The sequence below is a fragment of the Neovison vison genome, chromosome 6, assembly GCF_020171115.1.
Source record: "Neovison vison isolate M4711 chromosome 6, ASM_NN_V1, whole genome shotgun sequence".
Taxonomy (NCBI): domain Eukaryota; kingdom Metazoa; phylum Chordata; class Mammalia; order Carnivora; family Mustelidae; genus Neogale; species Neogale vison.
In genome coordinates, this window is record NC_058096.1 from 102593120 (window position 1) to 102617955 (window position 24836).

Consider the following 24836-nt stretch of genomic DNA (forward strand, 5'->3'; position numbering starts at 1 on the left):
TTTTCAGTATTAGAATATTTCGTTCTGACATACTGAATTCAAAAGCTCAATAGTGTTAAGGCTGAGGTCCGGTGCAGAGCCCCTTGTCCCAGGAAATGGGTCACAGCCAAAAAAAGGGTTAGCCCTCATGGGTCACTCAGTTATACATTGATGGGGAACCTGGTGCTAAACCATTGGCAGACCCTGCGTCTGGGTCAGGGTTTCTCACATAGTGGTATAAAGTTCACTGCAGTCTATGGAAAGTCAGCTCTCAACACAAGGGTTTGTAAAGAAAGGAAAAAAATAACCATAGAGTAGAGTAGTTCTTTACTCTTAAAATATTTTATTTTTAGTGAATACATGTTGTGACTTCAAACTGCCAAACTATAGAGATTAAATTGAATATTAACTTTATAGTGATTTATCCCCCTCTATTGCTTTTCAAATAAGTTCCTTTGTAAATAGATTATGCACTTGCATTTAGATAATTCCACCATCTTTATCAGCATTTAATTTATGATTTAATTAATCAGCATTTAATTTCTTCTATAGTATGAAGGACCTTTTATTTAATTACATATGCATATTTAGTTACATATGCTGATTTCTTAACTCTAGGGATTTTTTCCCCCAAAATTAGAGGAATTTGAGAAGATACCATTTTTACACCTTGGTTTAATGCTTATTTGATTATATTCTGTTATTTGAAGAGAAACTTTTTTTTTAAGAAATCTGAAATTTAAAATCATGAAAAAAATATAATATTCTTTTGCTCAAAATACTTTAGAAGACTCCCTTTACTTACAGCATACTACATAAAATTCAAACTTCTTAACAAGGAATCTGTGCACCTTTCTGGCCCTTGCCTACTTCTCTCTCCCCCCTTGCTATAAACCCTACTTATTCCCATGCACTTCAAACTCAAGTAATAAAAAACAACTTGTATTGCTGGTAACAGGCTGTGTTTTTTCATGGTCTGTGACTTAGCACACATACTCTTGTGGCAATCTAAAACACTTTCCTCATGTCCAAACTGCCCGTACCTTTCCTGCGATCCCTACTCTTCTATAATACTCTACTTAAATTTTACCTCTCTGATGTCTTCCCTAACCTCCTCAAGCAGTTGGAGATTTCCCATTACTTAAATTCATATTCTGTCCTACAACAATTTTCCGTTGTCAACGTTGTTCTTATCTTTCATTCCCCAGTGAACTCTGAGTCCCTCAATAACCGAAGTGAAAACATTTTATTTACCTTAGTTTTCATAGCATATTTAGCTTAGAGCCCAGAACAGGTAGATATCCCTCCAAAAAAAAGGCAGAGGGGGTTAGCAAGGGATTCCTTCCTTAAGCTGTAGGTAACTGTACCATTTCAATAGGAATATTAGGAATCCAGGAAACTAGAGACAGCTATGAAAGTACCAGCCTCTGAGCCGCTCAGTACTATTCCAGTCTTGTAGGTGAGCATGGCATTACCGGTGCTACCTTCAACATTCAGCTCTTGAAACTAGCACTCCTTTATAAGGCTCCTTATTACTTGCCTCCCACTGTAAAAGAACTCAAGCTGCTTTTTCCCATCCCTATCTGGTGCAAGCCCTGGATAATTCATAATAGCTTGAAAAGGTAGTGTGGGTGTACTTTGCAGGTTTATTAATATTTAACATTTATTGAATGCTTACTGTATGCCAGTCTCTTTGCTTACATGTTTTTCATATATTAACTCATCTCATACAACAATATGATGAATTTTCTGCCATTATCCCAACTTAACCAAACAGGGTGTGGAGAATGAAGTTCAGTGAGATGAATTAAACCGAAGCAAAGCAGCTATTTACTAAGGCAGTGAGAATTTGAATCCAGTGTAACTTTAGAGCCCATTTTCTTATTTACCACCAATGAGTATTACCTGGTCATAACTGAAACCCAAATAACAGCATGGTTACAGTGTGTACTTTGAAGTCATCTAGACCTGGATTCAAAATCTGTATCTAACATATGTGAGCTCTGAGCTAATGATTTGTACAGAGTCAGGCCTGACATCAGAAGACAAAGTTAATATCCTCTCTCTTCTATTTAGTACTACCACAGTGCCAGCCATTTCCTGCCTTCCAGAATCTTTCAAGTGTTTTATGGCTATGATCACATTCTCTTAATGAGAAGGGTGTGTCTTGAGTATTCAATAATCGTTAACTGACCATAAATATACTATAGTGGGATAAAGATTAGAACCAGTAATCTCTCTGCTACACTAGCCTTCTCTTTTGCTAATTTTTAGGAAACATATGAGACTCTGAGAGGTTATTTATTATATAAAATAGTTGCCCTTGTGATTCCATAATGTGGACCTGTGAGCACCATTCAACAAAGAAAACTATAAACACAGCTGCTGTTTTGGTGTGGCTTGTGGTTTGGTTTTGTTGTTATTTGAACTTTTTGAGCAGGCAGGTCATCATTTAAAAGTAGTCATTTGGCATTTCCCTTGCATTCTTCAAATTTTTTTGTATGTTTTAAAAAGCTTAGCTTCAGTCACTTCTATAATTATGCCCACAGATTGGTCCATCTGGTCTTTTTACTATCCAATGAATTTTCATTTAGAAATGTAAGAAATAGAATAATTATGTTTTAAATCCTTTAACTTTAGTGGGTCTCTTAAAAATTTGAAGAAACGTTTTCAACTATTAAAAATCGCTTTTACATTCTCTATTGTCTTCCAGCTGATTTCTATATTTCTAGAGATGGGGGAGGGCTTGAAATTTTTGCTGTTTCTATTTCTCACCTCCTTTATATATTGGAACTTTGAAGCACACTATAAGTACTTGTTTGCAACCTAGAGACAGCAAAAAAGTCTGCTCAAAGTAGACCCTGTTGCCCTTTCTGGCTCAAACTGGCTATAAAGTGAAAGATGGATTATAGGGGGCAATCCTAGATCCAGGGACACCATTTAGGCCTAAGTAGTGGTCCAGACAAGAAATATTGTGGCCTGACCGAAGATACTAAGAGTAGTAGTGGAGTATGCAGATTCTGGAGATAGAATTAACAGTTTGTTGATGCATTAGATGTTGAGGGCATGACGTACAGGAGTCAGAAAAGACAAGTTTCTGTCTGTGAAATTACCTGTGAATTTAATTATCCTATACCCAACAAACCCATAATCTTCATACTTTTGACTTTGCCTTGGAAGGGCAAAGGCCATGTCTGTCTTCTCCAAATTATCATATTCCCAGGACCTAACATGGTCCTTTGGAAAAGCCCCAGTATTATTTTTTTTTTTTTAGCTCCAATACATTTTTAGTGAATAAACAAAGTATCATGTATGACTGTTGCACATAGTGCCTGATAGAATAATCAAATATAGTAAGTTATCTGGGACCTTTTGATTCATTTCTCTAGCTTTCATTTCTTTTTTATAGTCTCTCAGTTTATCTTTTCCTGTGCCTTTATAGTATAGCTTGCTGAATAAAAGAAAATATGAACAACAAAAAATAAACTTCTGGCTTTGTGGATTTTGTAGTATCTTCTAAAGAATCCCAGAGATTTTTGACATCTTTAAAAATGAGGGCTTCAGATCCTAATAATACTTTGTATTTTTAAAAATATAACAAGTACTTAACACTGTTAAAACATTTTATTAACAGAGAGTCAATGGGTCTCATTTGTGTGTAGATCAGTTCATTTCAGTCAGAAGTATTAGGGCTGGGTTATTTGATAAAGTAGATGGATAATTCAAACTTATCATCATATCTCAAGGAAAATGCATTGATGACACTTTATATTTTAGTGAATATATACACAAATTATACTCTAAAAGCGGAATGGTCTAAGATGTCACTTGACAATAATGCAAAGAAGGAGATCACAAAGGTTAATTTAAGAAAAAGACTAAGCCATGCAATTTCTCGTTACCACAGGGTAGAGAGTTAGGGAGTGAAAAGGAAGATTTGACTTCTCTCATCTTTACTCGCCTTTAAAATGAGAGCAGTGGACCCATGATATTTCCGGTCCAAATTCTTTTGCTCCATAAAATAGAATGATAAAAGTGATATGTGATGGGAATTTTAGTTTCAATGTTCTTCCCATAGGGTCGGCTCTGTCTTGGTAAGACCTGACCTTAAAAAATCTATTAAAATAATATGTTTTTAACTAAATGATTTTATTAAATAATTAAATACAAGTACTTTTTCTAATTCCTCCTTTGGAATCCATTCTTTCAACCTAATTTGGAGCAAGAGTCCCTGTCAAAATATTTAAGGTGAATTATTAATACCCTAATCAATTCAAACTACAGAAAATGAGTTTTTACATTTAGTAATGCCATAAATATATTCTCCTGTAGTTTTTCTTTTAACATGTTTTTTTTTCCCCCTTTGGTTTAGATTTCTGCTTTGGGACAGCCACTCATCTAATTCCTTAAAATAGTTTTATATGTAAAACTTGTAAAGGATCAGAACAATGCCTCCAAGACCATCATCAGGTGAACTGTGGGGCATCCACTTGATGCCCCCAAGAATCCTAGTAGAATGTTTACTACCAAATGGAATGATAGTGACGTTAGAATGCCTCCGTGAGGCTACATTAATAACTATAAAGCATGAATTATTTAAAGAAGCAAGAAAGTACCCTCTCCATCAACTTCTTCAAGATGAATCTTCTTACATTTTCGTAAGTGTTACCCAAGAAGCAGAAAGGGAAGAATTTTTTGATGAAACAAGACGACTTTGTGACCTTCGGCTTTTTCAACCCTTTTTAAAAGTAATTGAGCCAGTAGGCAACCGAGAAGAAAAGATCCTCAATCGAGAAATTGGTATGACAGTTTTTATCTCAATGGCATTGTTGTCCTATTCTAAAAGCAAATAACTATGAAACTTAACTATCTTCTCATTACTAAAATATTTGTCTGAATCTGTTAACTGCCTTTATAACCTTAAATAAATAGATTTTGAAATAAAAACCATTACAAATCAGAAGTATTTTTTGACTACTTGGCCAAGGAACTATTTTTAGTAATATCCTATAAATTTTTCTTTAAGAAAGTTGTTATATCCCAGTTTGGTTTTGTTAGTCTTTTTAAAAATTACATGGATGTTTGCTTCCTTTTCTCCAAGCTGTGGGAATATATTATGTGTTATATGTTAAAAATATTTGAGTCTTTGTCAACTCTTACTTTATGTATTCATCAAAGTTTCTTTAAACCCAGAGAGACTTCTTTATTGTAAACTTCCCAATGTGTCAAGTTCCCCATTTGTAAGAAACATGTTTGTACTGTATGTTTAAGAGAATGTTATATTCTTTATATAATTTTTTAAGGTTTTGCTATTGGCATGCCAGTGTGTGAATTTGATATGGTTAAAGATCCAGAAGTACAGGACTTCCGAAGAAATATTCTGAATGTTTGTAAAGAAGCTGTGGATCTTCGGGATCTTAATTCACCTCATAGTAGAGCAATGTATGTCTATCCTCCAAATGTGGAATCTTCACCAGAACTGCCAAAGCACATATATAATAAGTTAGATAAAGGTAAGAAACTTGTCAATCTACCATAGTTGGTCACTGTAGTAAAAATTTCTATCTCTTTTTATCTCACCTAGATGAGAAGCTTCTTGAAGACAGGGACTGTTTATACTAACAAGATATGGCTGAGTGCCAAATATATATGCATGTAATAAATATTTATTGATTGAATTGTGAACATAGAGTGCTGATCCCAGTGAATTGTGTATCTTAACAATAAAACTAAAGAACTTTGCGTTTGAAATTCATTGTTACACAGTTACAACTGGTTATCTTTTTACAAATAAAAAATGTAAATAGAAATATTTTATGAAATTTTGGGAAAACTTTGTATATAAATAGATTTCTTAATATTAAATGCAATAACTAAATCTGATAGATTGACTTTTGACATTTAATATATCAATTTCTAGAATTAAGTGAACATGGAAATTTATACACTCTGGGGAAATGGAAATGTCATTTGTATCAGATAAACATTCTGTATTTTTCAAGATAACAAGGTGAAATTTTCAATTTGAAGTTTTAGAATAAGTTAGCTTTCACACACTATTAAATATAAAATTCTGTTGGTAGATGAATTAAGACATCTTATTACTATTTCACTCTTACTATTCAAAATAGTTTAAAGCAGTATAATGTAAAATCTTCATTTGAAATTCTTTTCTACTTTAGCATACCTTCTAAAATGAAAGTCTCTCTTCATTTTCCACCAACATTCTTTATGAAACCTTGAAAGAATTATACTGTGAACACCTGGACCACTCTACCGTAGTTTCAGTCTTTCCATTTTCATCATCTTCCCTCCTTCCTCCCAGCTTAATTGATCTTAAAAGGAAAACATTTAAAAATTCATATTCTCTCCCTTCTTCCACCACCTTTTCTCTCCTTCTGATTCAGAATTTGCATTAAGTCTCCATGATTCTTTCCCATAGTTGCCAAAAACTCTTCTACTTTAGGTACTGTTTAACCTTTGATACCATCATGAGTCACTCTTCACAGGGGTTGTACTCAGGAAGTATGTGATGCAGTTTAGGATGGAAATTAGCTTGACCTCAGGTATTGTGACCCACTAGTCACAGTTTTGCATGCTTGTCATGAAACATGAGATTTGGGCATGTCCGGGCAGCCCTGTCATATTTGAAAGATTTGTGGTTTCTCCCTGATATTTACCTGTATTTAATTAGTTTGATTATAAGTCATTTCTGATTATAGTTAGAATAATGGTAGTACATAGTACATACTTTTTAAAATTTGTCTCTTGAAAAATGAAATATATATGGTGATTGTATCCAATAATGTTTTCTTGTTATAGGGCAAATAATAGTGGTGATTTGGGTAATAGTTTCTCCAAATAATGACAAGCAGAAGTATACTCTGAAAATCAACCATGACTGTGTGCCAGAACAAGTAATTGCTGAAGCAATCAGGAAAAAAACTAGAAGTATGTTGCTATCATCTGAACAACTCAAACTCTGTGTTTTAGAATATCAGGGCAAGTATATTTTAAAAGTGTGTGGATGTGATGAGTACTTCCTTGAGAAATATCCTCTAAGTCAGTATAAGGTGAGTAACAAGCTTCAAAAATATTAATATGAAATGTAAAAGTTGTGGACAAATATCTGTATTTGTAGGACATTTTGAAAATTCAATGATTAGTATTAGTTGAATAGCTTCATAAGTTTATTTTTAATACTCTAATTTAATTTTGGGCAGCTGGGCTCAGTCAGTTAAGTGTCTGCTTCAGTTCAGGTCATCATCTTGGGGTCCTAGGAGCAAGCCCCACATCAGGCTTCTGCTCAGTGGGGTTCCTGCTTCTCCCTCTCCTTCTGCTTGTGCCTTTTCTCTCTCTCTCACTGTCTCTTAAAGAAATAAATAAATAAATTTTTTTAAGTTTAAAAAAATGCTGTATTTAATTTGAGAGATTGATGATGAATTTGAGAGAACAGAAGCTTTTTTGCCTTTAGATTTTATATACTGATATTTCGAGTCCGACTATAGATCCATGGATAAGCTGATTAACATTGTTCAGATATAAACAGTGTTTTTATAATGAGTATCCTCTGGTCATTGTTTTTAATTCTTCTTTTTCTTATTTATTTATTTATTTATTTTTGCTTACATGTTTGTTGCTTTTAAAATGAAACATCTTTTAAGAAATGGCTTTTTCCCTCCCCTCTTAATCTTTTACAGTACATAAGAAGCTGTATAATGCTCGGGAGGATGCCCAATTTGATGCTGATGGCTAAAGAAAGCCTTTATTCCCAACTGCCAATGGACTGTTTCACAATGCCTTCATATTCCAGACGCATCTCCACAGCTACACCATATATGAATGGAGAAACATCTACAAAATCCCTTTGGGTTATAAATAGTGCACTCAGAATAAAAATCCTTTGTGCAACCTATGTGAATGTAAATATTCGAGACATTGACAAGGTAAAGTCAAGGGTTGATGCTTATTATATAAATTACATAAACTTTTTTACTGAACTATGTATAATAATCTGTTGGCCTGCACTGTTTTCAGATAGCTAGAAAACTACTCCTCTCCCTTAGCTGTGCACCCTTTACAGTCTTTGTCTGTAATGCTAATATCCATAATTCTAATATTCTAATCATTTTAATTTCCATAATCTAAGTTCTTAAAACCATGAGTTTTATAGAATTCATTTGGCAGCAAAACCTGACCTAAAAAAGCAAGAATTTTTATAGCTTTTATATATCCCATTTAATGTAAATATGCATATGTTTTGTTGCAGAAATATTAATGTCTTTATGGAGTACTGTTGCAACTGCTAAGAATATGAAGTGATATTTAGAATATGTACCAATTTATCTTTCTATAATATGAAAAACTCTGAATTACATACCTGGCCTAAAGGGATTATGTAATAATAGGTTCTGTAATGTGTATATATATTATGTTTGTATGTATTTTTATACACGTACTCTTTTTTTTCTTTTTTAAGATCTATGTTCGAACAGGTATCTATCATGGAGGAGAACCCTTATGCGATAATGTGAACACTCAAAGAGTACCTTGTTCCAATCCCAGGTAAGGAAGTATATGGATTTGTATTTCCAAAAGCCATGTTAGTATTTAGCAGTGTAATCAATAAAAGTAGTAAATTTTTTTTGCATCATTAGTTTTATAACAAGTCATTTAAATTAACCAGACATTTACATATAGACCATAAGAACTTTCAGTCAAATGAATATCTATCACAGGATCATTTTGTCAGTTCTTCATAAAATGTTATCTGAGGGGTTTTTCTGATTCTCTCTTCCCATTATATCAAGTAGAGAACAGAATATGGTTACATTTGTGCTGATGATTCCCCACATTAGATTCATAAACCTAGTATTTTATTCTTAACTCCATTTACATTTACATTAGAAGAAATGAGAGTTGGCAAACAGCTTCAGAGCCAGACTACTGTGAGGCACTCACATCACTCAGAAGAGTAGATTTTATGACATTTAAATAAAGAGCCTTTGGGAACAAATCCATTTCTGAGAGGGAGTTTGGAGGAACATTTTAAATGATTACTGCCTAGAAATGCAATGAAGAAATAAAAGGTAATATAATCCAACAGTTTGCCATCCTGCTATTTCTTTGGCTCTTTATAGAATCATTTGGGAATTAGGAGTCTACCCTGAATATAATAGAAACATTTTAAGAGCACTCAGATTGTTACGAAAGATTAAAGGTGAATTTTGTAGAGTAGCAATAGAGACAACTAGTAAAACCTCCAGAAGTAAATTTTGTAATGAATTTAGACTGAGTTTAAGAGAATCGAGAAAAAGTTCTGGTCTTGTAATTAAGCTGCTAGAGATGGCCACCATTCTAGAGCCTCGGTGAAGTTCAAAGAAGTGATAGCTTTCTCTACTAGGAGGAAGTAAAATAGTTCCTTACCTTACCTGAACTATTGTCAATCAGAAGTACATCACTTAATTAGAAGTTACACTGTGAAACAACTACAGGATCTTTTTAACTTTTTGTTGTAGCAGGAAAAGTTTATTTCCCACCATACTGGCATGTATTTCACAGGTTGGATGGGGTGTCTGTGTGAGGAACAGAAAAACAGTATTTGAGGAAATACTGGACAAAAATTTTCCAAACTTGTTAAAAACTATAAGCATTCTAAGAAGTTCTGCAAGCTCCAACCAGAGACCCCAAAATAATATTGGATAGATCTATCCTAGTTGTTTCAAGTACTTAACGTAAACTAGTTTTATAAAAGTAAAAGGTAAATTTGTTTAATAATATGAGATTAAAAGCTCAAAATTTTAGTAAATTAGCTATTTAGATAGGACTTAAATTTGATTATCTTTTCTTCAAGAATTCTCTAGTTTAGAACTTCAGGCCAGTATCTCTTAAGAGCATAGATAGAAAAATTCTCAACAAAATATTAACAAACTAAATCCAACAATATGTTAAAAAATCATTCACCACAATCAAGTGGGATTTATTCCTGGTTTAGTAGTTACAGATCGGTCAACATGATACCATACATCAGTAAGAGAAAGAATAAAAACCATATGATCATTTCAATAGATGCCGAAAAATCCCTTGACAAAGTATGATAAAACTTTCAACAGAGTATGTTAGTGGGAATATACCTCAACATAATAAAGTTCATCTATTTAAAACCTACAGCTAACATCATACTCAATGTTGAAAAATTGGGGTCTTTCTCCTTAAGATCAGGAACAGGACAAGGATGTCCAATCTTACCACTTTTACTCAGCATAGTACTAGAAATCCTAGACACAGCAGTCAGACAAGAAAAAGGAATAAAAACTATCCAGATTGGTAAGGAAGAAGTGAAACTTCTACCATTTGCAGATGACATGATACACTATATAGAAAATCCTAAAGACCCAATGTTGAAAAAGAAAACCAAAGCTGGAGACATCACAATTCCAGACCTCTAGCTGTAATCATCAAGACACTATGATAAGGGCACAAAAACAGACACATCGATAAATGGGACAGAATAGAGAACCCAGAAATGGACACTCAACTCTTTGGTCAGCTAATCTTCAACAAAGCAGGAAAGACTATCCAGTGGAAAAAAGACAGTCTCTTCAACAGATGGTTTTGGGAAAATTGGATAGCCACATGCAGAAAAATTACACTGGACCACTTTTTTATAGCATACACAAAAATAAACTCAAAGTGGATGAAAGACCTAATGTGAGACAGGAATCCATCAAAATCCTTGAAGAGAATACAGACAGCAACTTCTTGCTAGACACATCTTTAAAGGTAAGGGAAACAGAAGCAAAAATGAACTATTGGGACTATATTAAAATAAAAAACTTTTGCATTAAAAAGGAAACAACAAAACTAAGCCTCTGAAGGTCAACAAATGACAATAAAGGGTTAGTATCCAAAATATATAAAGAACTTACAAAACTCAACACCCAAACACCAAATAACCCAATTAAAACATGGGCAGAGGACATGAACAGACATCTCCAAAGAAGTCAGACATCCAGGTGGCCAATAGACACATGAAAAGATGGTCAGTATCACTCATCATCAGGGAAATGCAAGTCAAAAGTACAAAGAGATGCTACCTCATAATTGTCAGAGTGACTAAAATAAAAAACACAAGAAACAACAGTGTTGGAGAGTTTGTAGAGAAAAAGGAACACTTGTGCCCTATTGCTGGGGATGTAAACTGGTGCAGTCACTGTGGAAAACAGTAAGGAGTTTCCTCAAAAAATTAAAAAAGGACCACCCTATGAACCAGTAATCCCACTACTAGATTTACTGGAAGAATATGGAAACACTAATGTGAAAGCTATGTGCCCGCCTATGATTATAGCACTGTTATTTACAATAGCAAAATTATGGAAGCAGCCCAAGTGTTCATTGATGGATGGATAAAGAGCTGTACATACACACAAACACACAGGAATATTATTCAGCCATTTAAAAAAATCTTGCCGTTTGCTGCAACATGAATGAAGCTAAAGGGTATAATGCTAAGCAAAATGAGTCAGAGAAAGACAAATACCATACCATATGATTTCAGTCATGTGGAATTTAAGAAACAAAACAAATGAACAAAGTGGGAAGAAAGCAACAAACCAAGAAACAGACTTTTAACTATAGAGAACAAACAGAGGGTTACCAGAGGGGAGGTTATGGAGGTATGGGAAAAACAGGTGATGGGGATTAGGAGTACACTTATGATGAGTACTGTAGTACACTAGAAGTGTTGAATCACTGCATTGTACAGTGCATTGTACACTGCATTGTACAACACTAGAAGTGTTGAATCACTGCATTGTACACCTGAAACTAATATAACAGTGTATACTTAGCTATATTGGAATTAAAATTAAAACATTTAATAAAAAAGAATTCTCTAGTTAATACCACCTCACACCAGTCAGAATGGCTAAAATTAACAAGTCAGGAAATGACAGATGCTGGCGAGGATGCGGAGAAAGGGGAACCCTCCTACACTGTTGCTGGGAATGCAAGCTGGTGCAACCATTCTGGAAAACAGCGTGGAAGTTCCTCAAAAAGCTGAAAATAGAGCTACCTTATTACCGAGAGATTGCACTGCTAGGTATATACCCTAAAGATACAAACGTGGTGCTCCAAAGGGACACGTGCACCCGAACATTTATAGCAGCAATGTCCACAATAGCCAAACTGTGGAAAGAAACTAGATGTCCATCAACAGATGAATGGATGAAGAAGGTGTGGTATATATATATACAATGGAATACTCTGAAGCCATCAAAAGAAATGAAATCTTGCCATTTGTGTAGAGGGTATTATGCTTAGCGAAATAAGTCAAGCGGAGAAAGACAACTATCCTATGATCTCCCTGATATGAGGAAGTGGAGATGCAACGTGGGGGTTTGGGGGGTAGGAAAAGAAAAAAATGAAAGAAGATGGGATCAGGTGGGAGACAAACCATAAAAGACTCAATCTCACAAAACAGGCTGAGGGTTGCTGGGGGTGGGGGGGTCAGGAGAGGGTGGTGGGGATATGGACATTGGGGAGGGTATGTGCTATGGTGAGTGCTGTGAAATGTGTAAACCTGGCAATTCACAGACCTGTACCCCTGGGGATAAAAATACATTATATGTTTATAAAAATTTTTTAAATTAATTTCAAAAAAAGAATTCTCTAGTTAAAGGGTAAAATCCCTATGGTAATAGTATTAGGATTTAAGTAGATTTCTAACTTTTCTGTATTCACAAAATTAAAATCAAGGATAAAGAATATGAAGTTATTAGAAGGGTAGAAAAGTTGATTTTTAAAAAATTCTTACTGAGATTGATTATTCTAAATCCGTACTTCCATATGCTAAATAAAGTAGAAACTTAATAATTTCTTCATTAATGTTACCAGTCCTCTCCCAAAATCAAAATAAATTTGGACTATATATATCAAGCCATTGCCTAAAAATTAAGAATTTAATTGATATGTGTGTATGCACATGTCTGTATGGACTTTAGAGGAAGAGAGAAACATGTTTTTGTCAATTAGCATAGTATTGAACAGCTACAGTTATGGGACATAGCTCTTTTAGAAAATGTGTAGGATATTTTTCATTAATTATAAGCAATTTGAAACATTTATAAGTAATAAAAACTCCTGGGAACATCAAAGTACATGTATCTTTAATTTTTCTTAAATTATTGTGGACTTACCAGATCCAACAGTATTTCTTCTACTTGCATTTATTTCTTTTCCCTTTAGAATTTCTTATTACTAACTTCACCCATTTAAGCATAAGTCTTCTCTGCATCAAAGGACAATATTTTTTTTTAATCTTTGTCCATAAGTAGAACTTATTTTACTGATGAAGCTTATAACTTAGTTTGGCTAATTAAAAATAGAATTTTTACCATTAAATTGTTTAGTCTTATTTTATTTATAATAAAAAATAGAATTATGAAAAAGTACTTTGAAGAAATTTTCTAGATTAATATCTAGCACTTGAACTTTTACTGTGGACCAGTTACTATTCTTTTCACTTTACTTGTGTTACCTGACCAAGCCAGCCACTCACCCCTTCTCTTGTGTTATCTCATTTAATCTTCACAACAATCTTAGGGAATAAGTACTAGTATTAGTCTCATTTCACAGATGAGAAAACAGACAAAACCAAGGGTCACACATTTTTTTAATTTAAATTCAACATGTAGTACGTTATTAGTTTTTGATATAATGTTCAGTGATTCGTTAGTTGTATATAACACCCAGTGCTCATCACATCACAGAGGGTCACACATTTAATAAAATAGTGAACAGGAGTCTACCCAAGGTAGTCTGACCTGAGTTTATACTGGTAACTGTTGTTTCAAAACAAGACAAAACAAAGTTTTTTGGGGCATCTGGGTGGCTCAGTCAGTTAAGCAGCTGCCTTCAGCTCAGGTCATGATCTCAGGTCCTGGGATGGAGCCCCACATTGGGTTTCCTGCTCATTAGGAAGCCTGCTTCTCTCTCTCCCCCTCTGCCCCTGCCCCTGCTTGTGTTCTCTCTCTCTCTGTGTCAAATAAATAAATTAAATGTTTTGTTTTGTTTTTTAAAGTTTTGTTACTTGGCTCTTTACAGATCTGTCCACCAAATATAGACATAATTTCGCATATAATATCCAGTAAATTAAAAAGAATTATCATAAATACTAGAATAATTTTTGTCATCACTTTGTATAGCAACTTTTTATTCTTTATTATGAATGTTAACTGTTACCTCTTGTCAAGTAATTATTCTCAACTTCAAATACTTTCTGCTTTACACATCCTGTTTTGCATAGTGACTGACTTAACGGGTTCTTCTGAATAAAATTACATCATGTGTAAAAGTAAATACAATTGTAATCATCATAGAAAATCTCACTCTTCTTGTTTAGTTTCCCTCTTTCAAATGCCTTTTCTATAAGCTAGTTTTTTTTTTAACTGCAGTATGGCACAAATGTATAAAAGTATATAAATGATAATCATAAAGTTCAGTGAATTATCACAGAGTTAGTACCTATATAACTACTATGCGGGTTAAGAAATAGAACATTTACCAGAAATATGACATTGCCCCTTCCATTAACCTTCTCACCTTTCCAAAGGCAACAGCTATCCTGACATCTAACATTATTTTTCAGTTTGAACTGTTTTTGAATTTTATATAAATATACTTAAGAATTAGATACTCTCTTATATGTAACTTCTTTCACTTATGTTTGTAATATTTCATCCATATTGGGGCACCTGGGTGGCTCAGAGGGTTAAGCCTCTGCCTTCGCATGATCTCAGGGTCTTGGGATCGAGCCCCACATCAGGCTCTCTCTCTCTGCTCAGCAGGGAGCCTGCTTCCTCCTCCTCTCTCTCTGCCTGCCTCTCTGCCTACTTGTGATCTCTGTCTATCAAATAAATAAATAAAATCTTAAAAAAAAAAAAGATTTCATCCGTATTGCAAGTAACGTGTTTATTTCCATTGCTGTATGGTGTTCCATTATAAGAATATACTGCAATTTGTTCTACTTTTGGACATTTGGATTGTTAACACTTTGGGGATATTTGCAAATACTCGTTACTAGCAATGTGTGAGATTTCCTGTTACTACACCTCCTTACCCTCCCTTGGTAACATCATTGGTATCATCAGCCTTTATAGTTTTAGCCAATCTCTTATATAGTGTTATCTCTATGAGATTTTATTTTGCATTTTCTGGTTGACAAATAATATTGACTACTTTTTTATATTTATTGGCCATTTGGATATGATCTTGTGAAGTATGTCTATACCAGTTGATTTCTGACCTGTTTTTATTTGATTTTTTGTTTTCTTGATGATTTGTAGGAGTTGTTTATATACTCTGGATAAAGCCTTTTTTTTTTTTTTTTAGTAAATTCTTTTTTTCTTTAAAATTTTACATAGGTGGAATGAATGGCTAAATTATGATATATACATTCCTGATCTTCCTCGTGCTGCTCGACTTTGCCTTTCCATTTGTTCTGTTAAAGGCCGAAAGGGTGCTAAAGAGGTAAAGTATTTCAGAAGGAATAATTATTTTTACCTCTAAAAAACTCCTAATTATACTGCTTTGAATTTTATCAAGAAGTGAATTTTTTTCTTTATCTAAAAAAATTAGTCAAATATTTTTAAATTTTTAATAAATAAATGTGTCATAGAAGAATACCTCAGCAGACCTTCCCGAATTTATTTACAAGTATGTCCTGAGTTCACATGGACAAAATTTTTTATACATGCAATGACTACCCACAAATATCTGTTATGTGACTACATGCCAATATCTGCCTGGCTTGCTTTGGTTCATATTTCCTATTTATAATTAAAGAAAAATTTCTGTTATTTCAAATAGGAAAACAGAAAGTGCTTGTACTTTCAAAAAAAATTGATGTGACTTATTAAAGCTATCATTGTAGCGATAGTTATTGAATTCTTTCTGTGGAAGAAAAGTGCTTTGAAATGCATTTTGTAGGGGCACCTTGGTGGCTCAGTCATTAAGCATTTGCATTCAGCTCATGTCATGATCCCAGGGTCTTGGGATTGAGCCCCACATTGAGCCCCACATCAGGCTCCCTGCTCAGCAGGAAGCCTGCTTCTACCTCTCCCACTCCCCCTGCTTATGTTCTCTCTCTCTCTCTGTCTCTCTCTATCAAGTAAATAAATAATCTTTTTTAAAATGCATTTTATAATTTAATCCACAGAGTAGTGAATATCTTTCTGTTTGTTTTTGAAGGAACACTGTCCATTGGCCTGGGGAAATATAAACTTGTTTGATTATACAGATACTCTAGTATCTGGAAAAATGGCTTTGAATCTTTGGCCAGTACCTCATGGATTAGAAGATTTGCTGAACCCTATTGGTGTTACTGGGTCAAATCCAAATAAAGTAAGCTTTTTATTATCATAAATCAGAATTTTTTCCTTTTTTATGATGGTTAAGCACGATATTTATGATACCTTTTATTCCATCTCTTAGGAAACACCATGCTTAGAGTTGGAGTTTGACTGGTTCAGCAGTGTGGTCAAGTTCCCAGATATGTCAGTGATTGAAGAGCACGCCAACTGGTCGGTGTCTCGAGAAGCAGGATTTAGTTATTCCCACGCAGGACTGGTAAGGCAGATCACTAAATTTTCTTAAGTATCAGTCATAATCAGTGGATTTGGGTTTATCCTTTTTGTTGGAGCAGGGTTCATGGGGTTTAGTTACAGTGGCATAGCTCCTATAGGCTCTGGACAGAGTTGCTGTAATTAGTATAATCACATTCTCTATATGCTAGTACTGTTACTGAAGTTCTGTCTCTTAGTTTAGTCAGAGCCCTAGCCTGCCTTCATTTAACAAATATTAATTGAATGCCAACTATATGTTTGTATTCATTGTGTGAGAGGTAATGAAGTTTTGACCTAAAGAGACCTCCATTGCATATACAGTCTAATGGTGAAAATAGACGTTGAAGTGGTAAAAGAAATGTGTAAGATTATAAATCATGATAGGTGATAATGATAGAAAAGCCAATAGTATCCCAAGAATGACCACAGACGGTTGGGGTGACAAGCCAATATGTATTGGGTTCAAGAAAGAACTTTTTACTTTTCTGGGATAATAACCTGAAAGTTGAAACAAAAGTATGAGTATATTGTTAGTTAAGTTTGGAAGCAGAGGAGAGCTTTGTTACCACCATACTCCATACTCCACCATACTCTAGGATCCCCTAGAAAAGATTACATATAAAAGAAAGTTTAAGTGTGAATCAAGTTGTCTGATCTTGGCCATTAATTTGGAACCACAGTATAACTGGGTTCAAAGACCATTAACTCTAATTTCTCAAGGGCAAAGGTGTCAGTGCTAAGAGAAGATACTTTTGTTCTTGTCTCTTTCCCTGGTTTTCAAATTTATCACTTTTTCTTTGGCCTGGTGATACATTATGGCTAGACCAACCAATGAGTATGGGGCCAAGAGGTCCTGAAATAGGCCTACCTGAGTAACAGCAATGCCCAGGGGCAGTTGGAATCCTGCATTGAGGAACTGTATTAGTTTACAGCTGTGTTCTCAGTAAGGAGTTTACAAACCCTTTTGTAAACTGATTAGTAATAATCATAACCTTCCTGCCAATATACTTTCAGAGATATGTAGGAGGTATTTAGAGAGGTACAAATTAATTTTAAATTATTACTGAATTCTTTCTGATACTAAAAGTACAAAGGAATTCTTTTTCTTGAAAAATGTAGCCTCTATTTTGTAACTTTGATTTCTTGTTGATAATTCTAACATTTATCAAGTGCTTACTGTGTACCACAGTACTGTGTACTGTGATGCCAGTCACCTTTCATGGTTTATCTCATTTAATCTTAAAAGCAATCTCTATGAGGGTAGTATGTATATAATTCCTATATTGCCAGTAAGGAAACAGGCTTAAGGAGTTTAAATAACTTATCCAGTATCAGTGTTTAATAAGTATTGAGCTTCTGGGGTACCAGGGTGGCTCAGTGGGTTAAAGCCTCTGCCTTCAGCTCAGGTCATAATCCCAGGGTCCTGGGATCCAGCCGGCATCCGGCTCTTTGCTCAGCGAGGAGCCTGCTTTCCCTTATCTCTCTCTCTCTGCCTGCCACTCTACCTACTTGTGATCTCTGTTTGTCAAATAAATAAATAAATAAAATCTTAAAAAAAAAAAAGTATTGAGCTTCTAACTCTTACCTATTTTGCTGTAACTGAACAGAAACTCCTTAATCTTGAAATTGGGATTGAAATATTGATGAGCTAAAAATAAATATATATATGTAGATAGATAGATAAATAAATAAATAAAATTTAAAATAATAAAATTTTTAAAACTTAAAAAAAAAATATTGATGAGCATTCCCATGAATTGTCCATAGTGCTTTACCATTAGTTATACCTGTAAACCAAAGGAATTATGAAAGTCAAGTCACTTTAAGACTCATTTATCTCCTATTTTTATTCATACATTCACTTTATCATCAGAGTCTGTCTCAATTAGCTTTTGAGTTTCTTTTTGAGCAGTTCTCTTAGAGATTACGCTGAGTGAAATAAGTCAAGCAGAGAGAGTCAATTACATGGTTTCACTTGTGTAGCATAAGGAATAACACAGAAGACATTGAGAGATGGAGAGGAGAAGCGAGTTGGGGTAAATCAGAGGGGGAGACAAAACATGAGAGACTGTGGACTTTGAGAAACAAACTGAGGGTTTTGGAGGGGAGATGGGTGGGGGGTTGGGTGAGCCTGGTAGTGGGTATTATGGAGGGCACGTATTGCATGGAGCACTGGGTGTGGTACATAAACAATGAATTTTAGAATACTGAAAAAAAATTTTTAAAAAAAGGACTGATATTTTATGACTTTTTTTCTTTCTGAGAGGAATTTTTGCTTTAAAGTAAAAAGTTGTTTTTAATAAAATAAAACTGGGTCAGTTTTTCAGTTACGATCGGGTCTATTGAAAACTTCTATAAACCTAAGATAGAAACGATATCAAAGGTCCTGGAGGTAGAGGGAACAAAATTACACCACTTGAGAGTCATTACTTCAGATTCTAATGATGGTAAAATTGATCATGTAGGTAAAACATCAAATAATGTCCTAGATGAATTTTCTCGAACTCAAGATATGATGAGTGAACAATATATTTCCAAGAACAAAAAGGAAATATTGTATCCAGTTAGTCATTCAACAGGAATAACTTCATCACACACTATTTTTTTATGAGAACCTGGACCACACCTCATCTTTCTTTCCAGTTTTAATGCTGCTATACACCAGAATTTATTTGATACACTTTTTAAGTGAATAAACATCACAGGCAGGTGTGTATGCAAAGATGAGTGGAAGGAAAAAAGTGATGTAGAAATATAAAATTGCTTGGATTACTATAAAAGTTCTCAAAAGTATTATATTTTGACAATTGAAGTATAAGAAGAAAAATCAGGAGTGATGATAAGCTAGAACTTACTATATATGCATTTGAAGTATGGAATCACGATCTGGAAGATGTGTGTGTACCAGGCTCATGCATGACAGTTAATGAGCAAGCAGTTAATGGCATTCAAAGGATGTTGCCCATTTTGATTATGAATTTGGTTCTGCTGTGTTTAAATTATTTTTTAATTAATTACTTTTATTAACATATAATGTATTATTTGCCCCAGGGATACAGGTCTTCACACTTCACAGCACTTACCATATCACACCTGTGTTTAAATTCTTAGTAAGACGTCAAATAAAGTTGTTTTTCACAATTGTTTTTCACAAAATTTTTTCATAGTTTATTAAGTTATTTTATATTTAAAATGAAAACAACTAAAAAAATAAGCCAATAATATTAAGAGTCGCTTAGACCAAGATGATAAATGATAAGGACTACTTTTCCTGTGAATCAAGGGTTAAGTATTTTTTTATCTCTTACCTTGAGTATTACAATAGCCTCCTAAATGGTCTTCCTCAGTCTACAAAGCAGCTAAAGTAATCTCTATAAAACATAAATCAGGGGCGCCTGGGTGGCTCAGTGGGCTAGAGGGTCCTGGGATTGAGCCCTGGCATCAGGCTCTCTGTTCAGCAGGGAGCCTGCTTACCCCTCCCGCTTTCTCTGCCTGCTTCTCTGCCTACTTGTGATCTTTGTCTGTCAAATAATAAAATCTTTTTAAAAAAAGAAACATAAATCAAATCATGATATTCATCCTTTACATAGCTTTCACTAAAAATAAAATCCAAATCTTTTACTTTGACTTGCAAATTTTATGTGGCCTGAACATAGCCTCCCATCACTCTCCCCTTGACTCCTGGGCTTCAGGCTCCCAGGTCTTGTTCCTTTTCCTCCCTAATACCAAACTCATTCTCTTCTTGGGTCACCTTCACTGTTTCCTCCACCTGCAGTACTCTTTTCCCTGATCTTAGTGTGGGTGCTTCTTTCTTATCATTTGGACCACAAATTAAATACTCCCTTCTCAGAGGCCACTTCCAGATACCCAGTGTAATGACTCAAGTCATCTTCATTATATCACCCAAAGTATTTATATCAGCTTTCCAATTTTTTTTAATTTGTTCATATAATTTTTCACTATAATCTTGTTAGTGCAGGTTCTTTTACTATTTAAGACCCTCAGCAGTAAGAACAAAACAAGGCACACAGTACATGTTTTAATAAATATTTGTTGATGGACATGTGCCAATAATATTTCTTTATACTATTGGATAAATTAATAATATTTAAGTGTTGTTAATAAAATGTTAACAAATGTTAATAAAAACCAAGTGGCATGAATACCTGCTTTCATTTTTAGCCATTGGGAATATGTGTGACCCGTCCCAAGGGGATGTGTACTTATTTTCGTAATATATTAATATACATTCATAATTATTCATTATGCAGTTAATATATCTGTATTTAAAGGGAATAAATATGTTACTTGGACTCTTGGCATTATACCAAAGGTTATGGTGTTTTTATTTTAGTTTCCAAACATTTAACGTCCAGTGTTTTAACAAGGGTATTTCTTTTCCTTTTTTCTCTTACTTATTTTTACTTTTTAAATTTGAGAGCCTTGCAGTGATTATAAGGATATATTTGAGCAAAGATTATGAAATAATTTACATTTGTATTTTATTATTTTACTATTTCTTATTCCAGAAACATGAGCAGAATAGTTAATAGAATACTAGGAAGGGGCCTTATCAGGAAGAGAAGTCAGTACTTACTTCTACCCCCAAGTATCCCAGTCTGGTCTTATCCCTGACTCACTTTGGCAGTGACTGTTCTGTGACTGATGGTAATGTTAACTAAGATACTGGATTTGTTCCACAAATACTGCCTTAAGCTGATTCTCCCCATCCCTGAAAATAAAGGCTTGTGATGAGAATAAACTGTATCACAACAATTAATAAGCAGTGTAAAGTTGTTGGCCATTGTCTGTTTTTGTAGATCACTCATGAATCCAGGGGAAAATATGGCAGAGGAAATCATAAAAGATATTACTTTATTTTGCAGAGTAACAGACTAGCTAGAGACAACGAATTAAGAGAAAATGATAAAGAACAGCTCCGAGCAATTTGTACCCGAGATCCTCTATCTGAAATCACTGAGCAAGAGAAAGATTTTCTATGGAGCCACAGGTAAATGTTAAGATGAATATTCCCTGAAACAACTGATTTTGGCTTATCTTGCGGGTTCTTCAATACCTGTTAAAGTATATAAAGCATAATTTACATGACTTTTTTGTCATAAACAATATTCTTTTTTAAACTGTGGATAAAGATCAGTATTTCTAGAAAATCATGCTGCATTGGTACTAACCTTCCACCTTCAAGGCTTGAAGGCTTTTTTAAAATTCTAAATCCCTGGTGTGACTTTTTTTAGGATTGTTTTGGGGACGTTTTTAAATGAAATTCAAGATTAAAAAAAAAAATACCCATAGCTTTAGATCAATTTAGTTGGGATGTAGTTGGTCTAGATATTTCAATTTTTAGGTGTTCCTTCCATTTTTTTCCTTATACTTCCTCAAAGTAATAGTGCAGTGCTTTATTTTCACTTATGGAGAAATTACCCCACTACTTAGGAATTATACACTGGTTTATTTAAATAAAGCAGTTGCAGTGCCTTTCTGCAGAAAGTCCATTGAAACATAAGTTTTGTCCAGTGACTACAGTAGAAGTGGCAACTCTCCTCATGCTTTCTGTTGGGTGAGTGAGTAAAAAAAGAGCTATGTAGTGTTGTGAAATAAATTCATACTTTTTTCCAAAGTATCTGTCTTCCATTTGGATTATTCTTTTGTCTTCCATGACATTGTAACTGTCTATGTATTATGTGTGCATAAATATGCAATTATAGTGTTAAATGCTGATTTCTTTTGATATTAAAGTAGGCCAGTAATGGTAAGGTTTCAGTATGTTTGGAAAGATTACATAGTTTAAAATTTAGATATCTAGGCCTTTTGATTAACATGCAAGAATGTTTTTTGTTTTGTTTTGTCTTTTCCACACAGACACTATTGTGTAACTATCCCTGAAATTCTACCCAAACTGCTTCTGTCTGTTAAATGGAATTCTAGAGATGAAGTAGCTCAGGTAAATGCATGTTTGAGATTACAGAATAACTGTTGTATAAAATTCATGTGTCACTCAAATTGTTTTCTCTCAGAAAGTCTGCATAAGAGGTGAAATAGACTGTGTTTTATATTAATATGATAATATAGTGGGAAAAAATACCATTCACACCACTAATAAAATTAGTTAGAATTGAACATTTTAAACACCAAATTCATAAGGAGAGCTCTTAACTAATTTTAAAAGAAGAAATTAAGACATTGTCTTAGAGGGTTCACTCACAATTGTCTTTCCTTTTTAAATGTGATTTATTGTTTTTGCCATAACAGATGTACTGCTTAGTGAAAGATTGGCCTCCAATCAAACCTGAACAGGCTATGGAACTTTTGGACTGTAATTACCCAGATCCTATGGTTCGAGGTTTTGCTGTTCGGTGCTTGGAAAAATACTTAACAGATGACAAGCTTTCTCAGTACCTAATTCAGCTAGTACAGGTAAAATAATGTAAAATAGAAAAATAATGTTTTATTCTAAATCCATGCACCTTTATTCAGACTGTGGATCTTTATCTATACTAGTTTTATGCTTTTTTAAAAATGGGTTTTATTACCAGTAATACCTACTTAATTTCTAAAAAATTTTCTTTAAATCCAGCCATGCAAAAACTGACCCTGATTGATGCAATGTTGTTTTTATGTTTGTGTTTAATCACATAGGTCCTAAAATATGAACAGTATTTGGATAACCTGCTTGTGAGATTTTTACTCAAGAAAGCATTGACTAATCAAAGGATTGGGCACTTTTTCTTTTGGCATTTAAAGTAAGTCACATTATTTTCCCATTAAATTCTTTAGATATATGTTACTTGCTTTCTTAACAGATCTATAAATATTACTTATATACTGTTGTTTCTGTCTGAGTTTTCCATAATGAAAGTATATTGTACCAGTCATAAGCTTCCCTTCAAGTTTTTCTCTTTAGTATTAAATAAGCAGGAAAATTCAAAACTGAATTTTATATAGAAATGAGACCTGAAATATTTTTAAAGACTTTGATTTTACTTTAAGTGAAGTAAAATTTGTTAGTTTTATATTGGTTAATATTGCAGTTGATTTCACTGTATGTGTGGATTAAAATATCCAAAATAAAAAAAAAAAAATCCTGCCTTGGAATTCAGAACAATAATGACAGAAATCCCAAGTTTCTTACTAGAAAACAAGCTAATTAAGAATTTAAAGTATTTGGGCACCTGTGTGGCTCAGTTGCTTAAGCAACTGTCTTTGGCTCAGGTCATGATCTCCAAGTCCCGTAGTGGACTCCCTGCTCAGCAGGGAGTCTGCTTCTCCCTCTGATCTTCTCCTCTATCATGCTTTCTCTTTCTCTCTCTCTCTCTCTCTCTCTCTCAAATAAATAAATAAATAAAAGAATTAAAAGTATTTTGTAGAATATGATCTAATAATATCATAAGCCATACACTTCTCCTAAATTTAGGAAGATTTATAATTAACTTGATTTTTTTTAATAATTAACTTGATTTTTTTAAATGTTAAAATAAATCAAAATGGGGGCGCCTGGGTGGCTCAGTGGGTTAAGCCGCTGCCTTCGGCTCGGGTCATGATCTCAGGGTCCTGGGATCGAGTCCCGCATCAGGCTCTCTGCTCAGCGGGGAGCCTGCTTCCTTCTCTCTCTGCCTGCCTCTCCGTCTACTTGTGATTTCTCTCTGTGAAATAAATAAATAAAATCTTTAAAAAAAATTTTTAAAAAAAAATTTTAAAAATAAATAAATAAATAAATAATATAAATAAATAAATAAATAAATAAATAAATAAATCAAAATGGAATCCTGAAGCTAAGTTTAAAATAATTAAATTCAATGTAGAAAGAGGATATGTATGCCACAAGAGTCAAATAGTATTCACTCGCTCTTCACTCCCTCCCTATTCATTTGATTACTTTTTTCCTGAATTTACTTGTTACATGTTTGTATATCTTTCAAGTTGTTTTTAAATTCCAGTTAGTTAACATGCAATATAATATTAGTATTACATATTAGTATTATAATAGGTACAGTATAATGATTAAACACTTCCCATACAACACCTGGTTCTCATCATTAAAGCAAGTGCACACCTTAATCCCTGCCACCTATTTCACCTCGTCCCCAGCCACCTCCCCTTCAGTAACCATCAGATTGTTCTCTATAGTTAATAAATCTCATGCTAAGATTAGTAAATGAAAAGTAGTTGAAGTAGGCCTGAAGTCTTGTTTATTAAATTTATATTTCCAGAAACTAT

The 24836-nt window shown here is 33.8% G+C and overlaps 1 protein-coding gene across 1 annotated transcript in view; it reads left to right on the forward strand.

Annotated features, from left to right (window-relative positions):
• PIK3CA (phosphatidylinositol-4,5-bisphosphate 3-kinase catalytic subunit alpha) overlaps positions 1-24836 on the forward strand; it is an 80953-nt gene that overhangs the window by 44589 nt on the left and 11528 nt on the right. Inside the window, exons 2-13 of the mRNA XM_044251823.1 lie at positions 4352-4779; positions 5283-5492; positions 6802-7052; positions 7680-7925; positions 8459-8544; positions 15402-15507; positions 16228-16380; positions 16471-16605; positions 21488-21612; positions 22482-22563; positions 22872-23036; positions 23259-23362. Of these exons, the coding sequence (XP_044107758.1) occupies positions 4428-4779; positions 5283-5492; positions 6802-7052; positions 7680-7925; positions 8459-8544; positions 15402-15507; positions 16228-16380; positions 16471-16605; positions 21488-21612; positions 22482-22563; positions 22872-23036; positions 23259-23362 (2015 nt within the window). The 5' untranslated portion in view covers positions 4352-4427. The remainder of the gene's footprint in view (positions 1-4351; positions 4780-5282; positions 5493-6801; positions 7053-7679; positions 7926-8458; positions 8545-15401; positions 15508-16227; positions 16381-16470; positions 16606-21487; positions 21613-22481; positions 22564-22871; positions 23037-23258; positions 23363-24836) is intronic.